The sequence below is a fragment of the Rhincodon typus genome, chromosome 41 (genome assembly GCF_021869965.1).
Source record: "Rhincodon typus isolate 14 chromosome 41, sRhiTyp1.1, whole genome shotgun sequence".
NCBI classification, from domain to species: Eukaryota; Metazoa; Chordata; class Chondrichthyes; order Orectolobiformes; family Rhincodontidae; genus Rhincodon; species Rhincodon typus.
This window is the reverse complement of record NC_063372.1, coordinates 20,199-27,784: the sequence shown is the minus strand read 5'-3', so window position 1 is coordinate 27,784 and position 7,586 is coordinate 20,199. Positions and strand designations below refer to the sequence as shown.

Here is a 7,586-nt window from a genome sequence, read left to right as displayed (position 1 = left end):
GACATAGCTTTAAATTGAGGGGTGATAGATATAGGACAGATGTCAGAGGTAGGTTCTTTACTCAGAGAGTAGTAAGGACGTGGAATGCCCTGCCTGCAAAAGTAGTAGACTCGCCAACTTTAAGGGCATTTAAATGGTCATTGGATAAACATATGGATGATAATGGAATAGTTTAGGTTAGATGGGCTTCAGATTGGTTTCACAGGTCGGCGCAACATTGAGGGCCGAAGGGCCTGTACTGCGCTGTAATGTTCTATGTTCTATGTTCTAGTGAATCCCTCACTACTGACATCCTGGAGGCTACCACTACTGAGAAACTGAATTGGATGAACAATGTAAATACTGTGGCTACAAGAACAGGTAAGAGGCTAGGATCTTTATAAATGACTTGGATAGGAAGTGGAAGGGTGGGTTAGTAAGTTTGCCGATGACATGAAGGTTGGTGGAGTTGTGGACAGCGTGGAGGGCTGTTTGTAGGTTGCAATGGGACATTGACAGGATGCAAAGCTGGGCTAAGAAGCGGCAGATGGAATTCAACCCAGAAAAGTGTGAAGTGATTCATTTTGGAAGGTCGAACTTGAATGTAGAATACAGGGTAAATGGCAGGATTATTGGCAGTGTGGAGGAATTGAGGGATCTTGGGGTCCACGTCCATAGATCCCCTCAAAGTTGCTACCCAAATTGATAGGGTTGTTAAGAAGGCGTATGGTGTGTTGGCTTTCATTGGCAGGGTAATTGAGTTTAGGGGCCGCGAGGTTATGCTGCAGCTCTATAAAACTCTGGTTAGAACACACTTGGAATATTGTGTTCAGTTCTGGTCACCTCATTACAGGAAAGATGTGGAAGCTTTAGAGAGGGTGCAGAGGAGATTTACCAGGATGCTGCCTGGACTGGAGGGCAGGTCTTATGAGCAAAGGTTGAGGGAGCTAGGACTTTTTTCATTGGAGCGAAGGAGGATGAGAGATGACTTGATAGAGGTTAACAAGATGATGAGAGGCATAGATAGAGTGGATAGTCAGAGACTGTTTCCCAGGGCGGAAATGACTATTACGAGGGGGCATAATTTTAAGGTGATTGGAGGAAGGTATAGGGGAGATGTCAGAGGTAGGTTCTTCGCACAGAGTGGTGGGCGTGTGGAATGCACTGCCGGCATTGATAGTGGAGTCAGATACATTAGAGACTTATAAGCGTCTCTTGGATAGGCACATGGAGGATAGTAAAATGTAGGGTATGCAGGGTAGATTGATCTTAGTAGGATAATAGGTTGGCACAACATCGTGGGCCAAAGGGCCTGTACTGTGCTGTACTGTTCTATGTTCTATGTTCTATACCACAGCAAGTAACTCACCTCTTGACTTCCCAAACCTTGTCCACCATCTTCAAGGCACAAGTCAGGAGTATGACAGAATACTCTCCACTTGTCTGGATGACTGCAGCTCCAGCTTGACACCATCGAGGACAAAACAGCCCACTTTATTGGACTACATCCACAAATATCCACTCCCTCCCTCACTGATGCTCCATAGCAGCAGTGTGTACCATTTACAAAATGCACTGCAGAAATTCAGCAAAGATCCTTAGGCAAGATCTTTCAAACCTACAACCCCTACCACTTGGAAGGGCAGCAGGTACAATAGAACATCTGTAAGTGCTCATCCAAGCCACAAACCATCCTGATTTGGAAATATATCACCATTCTTTCAGTGTCACCAATCAAAATCCTCGAACTCCCTTCTCAAAAGCACTGTGGGTGTTCCTACACTGCAAGGACTGCAGCAGTTCAAATAAGGCCACTCATTACCATCATCTCAAGGGACTTTAGGATGGGTAACAATTGCTGGTCCAGGAAGCAATGCTCACAACCCCATGAATGAATATTAAAAAAGGATATACTTCAGCTTGCCTTGGAGGGAGCACAATGAAGAATCAATGGCCTGACTCTCGGAATGCAGAGACTGACCTACATTGAGAGATTGAGTTAACTAGGCCTACATTCCCTGAAGTTTAGAAAAATTAGGGGTGGCCCACTTTAAATATATTAAAAGCCTTAAAGAGGCTCAACAGAGTAGATGCTCAGAAAATGTTTCCCCTATCTAAAGAATCTGGAGCTTGGGATTGCGGATTGAAAAAGGGGTTGGCTATTTAGGACTGAGACGAGGAGAAATGACTTGAGGACTGTAAATAGTTGTAATTCTCTATTCCAAAGAACTGTAGATTGCACATGGAGTATATTCAAGGTGAAATGGTATGAAGCGATTTAAGAGATATGGGAATAGTGCAAGTAGCTAAAGTTGAGGTGGAAGTTCAGCCATGATCACGTTGAATGGCGGAGCAGGTTTAAAGGACCAAATTGTTTACTCCAACTCCTATTTTTTTTACGTTCTTAACAATAGGCAATAGGCGCTCCAATCCTTGAAGAATAAAAGGTAAAAATCACATGTCTCCATACAAGGAACTTAAAAATTTTAGGACAGTAACTAATGAGGTTTCAACAGATAAGATAGTGAAGGATATTAAAATTAACACTGGCTATGAAGTCTGTGACTTTTGAAACCAGATGCAGGTGACTACTACCAGCCTTGCATTGTCCTATATCCCTAAAAAAGAATTGGGAAATGCGAGGAAGGCAGAAAATGGGTTAGTTTGTAAATGGGATCATTTAAGGATTTTTTGTGCTACAATACTGGTGTCCTGGTGTTTCATTATTACTTTGAGGAATCAGGGAGGAATTTCACAATATTTTCCCTAAATTGGTTTCTTTCTTCCTAGTTTTATTTCATCTCGTCTCGGGGTTAATATGACTAGACTTTGCACTGACTGTCAGATAAAATGAACATTGATTAGTTTGATATATTTCTCTCAGCATTCTGAGTGCCAGGTTGGCTCAGTGGTAGCATGCACGTGAGTCAGAACATCATTTTAAGCCTCATTCCAGAGACTTGAGCTCATAATCTGAGGTAACACTTCAATACAGCTCTAAAGGAGTGTTGCACTATGAATGGCACTGCTCTCTGGGCAAATTGTTAACCCGAGGCCCATCTACCAAATCAGGATGTAAAAGATCCTGTGGCAATATTAAGAAAAATGGACAGGGACTCATCCGGGTGGCCTATTGATCCTCCCTCACCAAAATCAAACCATAGATTAACTGGTTCAGCTATGTTACTGTTTGTGGAATCTTTCAAGCTGCTCCATTTACCTATTAAACAACATAAATTTTTCTCTTCATGCATAAAAGACTTTGAGATTATTCAAAACAACATTTATATTAATATTCAAACATACCCTCTAGATGATTAAAATGGTCATTCATTTAATTGAATGGACGAATGAAGCTTCAAATACCACTTGCTGAGTTACTTCATTTAGTATGAATGAAAAGGATGTATTGACTCAACAGTAGTTCAAGGCTGAGGTAATTTAAAACTGTTCCTTTCCATTTGGTTCCGTCTAATCCAGACAAACATGAGGTGATGCATTTTGGAAGGTCAAGTACAGGTGAAAATTATACAGTGAATGGCAGAACCCGTCGGAGTATTGATATGCAGAAGAATCTGGGTATGTGCAGGTCCACAGAACACTGAAGGTGGCAGTGCAGGTAGATAAGGTAGTAAAAAAGGCCTATGGCATGCTTGCCTTCATCGGCAGGGGCATTGAGTATAAAGATAGACAAGCTATGCTGCAGCTTTACGGAGCTTTAGTTAGGCCACGCTTGGAATATTCTGTACAGCTCTGGTTACTAGACTACATGAAGGATGTGGATGCTTTGGAGAGGGTACAGAAAAGGTTTACCAGGATGTTGCCTGGTATGGGGGATTTTAGCTATGAAGAAAGGTTAGGTAGACTGGGTTTGTTTTCACTGGAATGCACAAGGTTGAGGGGGCAACCTGATAGAAGTTTATAAGATTGTGAATGGCCTGAATAGAGGGGAAAATATGGGGCCTTTTTCCCCAGGGTGGAGGGGTCAATTACTAGGGGACACAGGTTCAAGGTGCAAAGGGAGAAGTTTAAAAGAGATGTTTGAGACACATTTTTCACACAAAGGGTGGTGAGTGCCTGGACCGTGCTGCCAGAGGTGGTGGTGGAAGCAAACACAATAGTAACTTTCAAGAAGCACCTGGATTGGTACGTGAACAGGAAGGGAACAGAGGGATGCAGATCCTGTAAGTAAAGACAGTTTTAGTTTGGAAGGGCAAAATGTATCGGTGTTGGCTTGGATGGCCAAAGGGCCTGTTCTTGTGCTGTATTGTTCTTTGTTCTATACATTAGAAGCACCAGTTCTTGAGATCTGCTTAGTCTAGACCATTAAAACACAAATGGTCAAGCCATCTGCTTAAAGGTCAAGATACTCTATGGATTTTTCTGCAGTTATTTATAAAAATAACTAGTTAAACGATGCTGTTTCCATGCACAAGAACCCATCATGGACATCATCTTCACCTCAGACGAGAGTACTCTTAAACTGTGACAAGTGATATAAATTGAATTTAAAGGACAATGCAGGTCTGACTGCGGACACACTGCAGGATCAATAATTTTGCTTTAACCACAATTTTAAAAGCCTGGTATTTCACAGCAAAAGTCAGTTCCTTTAGATTCACCCACCTCAAAATAATGATTCTCCTTGGTCAAAGGACGAGGTGCCACGTAACAGCCAACTTCATCAGCATTTCCATGATAACTGAAAGATTAGTGCCCAAAGAATCTGCATTAAATTCTGTATAAATTAAATACATTAATGTATTTTAGCCAAAGAGATGTAATCCACACCACTTCTGTCAGCCTGTCCATAATCTGCTTAACATCCAGTCTCACTGTTGATTTTAACCATGTTAGCCACCTTTTTCGACTAGATCATAGAATCCCGACAGCATGGGGGCAGGCCATTGTGACCACACCAACCCTCCAAAAAGGATCCCACGCAGACCCACCCCATCCCTGTAACCCTAAATTTCCCATGCCTAATCCACCTAACCTGCACATCTTTGGACTGTGGGAGGAAGCTGGAGCACCTGGAGGAAACCCATGCAGACACAGGGAGAATGTGCAAACTCCACACAGACAGTCACCCAAGGGTGGAATCGAACTCGGGTTCCTTACGCTGTGAGGCAGCAGTGCTAACTACTGAGCCTTCGTACTGGTGTTCAGAAGCAATCTTGAGAAAGTATAATAAATCTATATAATTGCAGTATGTACTAGTTTACAGAAAGGACATTTCCACAGAGACATGGGTAAAAATGGATTTCCAGCTTTTCTCTCATATACAGATCACAGACCTTCACAGCATCCTAAGTCTTCACATGCAGCCCTAGAGCCAAAAATGGACATATGTCCAAAGCCAAAGGAAAGGAGCAGGCATGAACAATAACTCTGGTTAGATTTCCGTTTACTTCTCATAAATGTTTAATGAAAACTCTCCAGGATAAGCTGTTCAGACTTTCGACAGTAAAGCAAGTCGCCTGTTGATGTGTGCATATAGCTAAGCCACTGAGGTGAAGTAACAGGATTTTTAAAAAAACATATTTCACTGGTTGCAGTAATGTGCGTAAAATCACCAATTAATTCTGCAGCAACTTTCCAATACCCTAGATCAAATTGAGTGCCGAGTCTTTCATCACAGACTAGAGCAACTTTATCGCTGATTCACATAGATTTATCAAAGTGCTTGTTCAATACGAAACATTACCTCAGTATGTCTCCATCGACAAGAATGCGTTTGTACCTCTCTTGATGCCGTACTGCTCGTACTTCTCTTATTTCTCTTATTCGTCGCCTCCAATTTAAGAACCTGTAGTGTAAGTTGAAGTCCTCCATTTCCCACTATTTCAGTTCCTACAGTGAAAAGAAATATTCAAAGACAAATTCACAGCCTTAATATTTTAGATCTAATTAGTTGAGATTATTAAACCTGGAATTTTTAAACCTGGGCCAAATTTCTACCAAGCCTGAGCCAAATATCAGACTGAGAACTGACTCTGGAGTTTGAATGCAATCCCAGTTAAGCAGCTTCACTGATGTTGTGATCAGTGAACTGGCACATTAATCAATTTTGGTGGTTTACAAACCCTCATTGCCTGAATTCACTGTAGTTGATAACTATTGGACATTGCTCCTTCCTTTATCATCATGGATAGATGCACCTACAATAGGTACATTGGTGACAACCAGGTCAAATAGCTTTTCCTCTCTTGCTGGTTCTCTCATCATATGCCACAGACCCAGTCTGGTATATATATACTTCAGGATTCAACCAGCAGTGATGCCCCCACTCTTAGTGATGGACCCATTATGGGTACTTGCGATGTTCAACATAGAGGAGCAGCTGATACATCCACTGAGGGAAAGTGGTAGGTAGTAATTAGTGCAGGGGGTGGGGTTTCCTTGCCTATTATCTCAAGCCATGAGGGCCAGAGTCAATGCTGAAGACTCCTTACTGACTTTATATCACTTGCTTTTGTTCTTTATTCTTTCATGTGAAATGGGTGTCACTGGCAAGACCAACATTTGCTGCCCATCCTGATCTGCCCAAACTGAGTGGCTTGCTCAGCCATTTCAGAGGCCAGATAAAAATCAACCATATTACCATAGGACCGGAACCACATGTAGGCCAGATTTCCTTCTTTGATTTTTTTATGAAAATCAGTGTTAGTTTCCTGGTCACCATTACTGAGACGAGCTTTATGTTCCAGATTTCATTAACTGAATTTAAATTCCACCAGCTACTGTGGTGGGTTTTAAATCTGTGCTTCAAGAGCATTAACCTACCTAAGCCTGTGGATTATTTGTCCAAAACCATTATCATTATCCCACCATCTTGTACTTATTAACTCAAAGTCCATCCCCTATCCATAAAGCAGCCTCTGTCATTGATGTAACCTCTAACCTTGTGATAATCAGCATTAATCTTTAAGTCAAGCCTTCTGAGACACCTCAATGAATGCCTTCTGAAAATCTATACGTGCACCTTCCTAAAACATAGCTGTACATTCATTTGTCAAATCCAACTGCCTTTACCAATTCCAGGCTGGGTGTCTTTAATTAACTTCAGCACCTCTAAATGCTCACTAATTTAGAGTCAGAGCTGTACAGCATGGAAACAGACCATTTGGTCCAAGACGTCTATGCCAATCAGATATTCTAAATTAATCTAGTCACATTTGCCAGCATTTGGCCCATATCCCGCTAAACCCTTCCTATTCACATACAACATTTAAAAGGCATCTGGATGGGTAATTGTACGAAGCCTCCACCACTTCCTGTGGCAGCTCATTCCATACACACACACCACCCTCTGCATGAAAAAGTTGCTCCTTAGGTCCCTCTTAAATCTTTCGCCTCTCACCTTAAACTTAATGCCCTCAGATTTTGGAGTCCCCCACCTCAGGGAAAAGACCTTTTCTATTTACCTTATCCATGCCCCTCATGATTTTATAAACCTCTATAAGGTCACCCCTCAGCCTCCGACGCTCCAGGGAAAATAGCTCCAGCCTGTTGAGTCTCTCCCTACAGCTCAAACCCTCCAACCCAGGCAAAATCTTTGTAAACCTTTTCTTAACCCTTTCAAGTTTCACAATATCATTCCTGTA

The 7,586-nt window shown here is 42.0% G+C and overlaps 1 protein-coding gene across 1 annotated transcript in view; it reads right to left on the bottom strand.

Annotated features, from left to right (window-relative positions):
• Positions 1–7,586, bottom strand: part of LOC125487423 (SPRY domain-containing protein 3-like) — a 36,208-nt gene that overhangs the window by 25,657 nt on the left and 2,965 nt on the right. The window contains exons 2-3 of the mRNA XM_048618891.1: positions 5,687–5,832; positions 4,606–4,681 (exon numbers count right to left, since the gene is read on the bottom strand). Coding sequence (XP_048474848.1) covers positions 4,606–4,681; positions 5,687–5,814 — 204 coding nt within the window. The 5' untranslated portion in view covers positions 5,815–5,832. The remainder of the gene's footprint in view (positions 1–4,605; positions 4,682–5,686; positions 5,833–7,586) is intronic.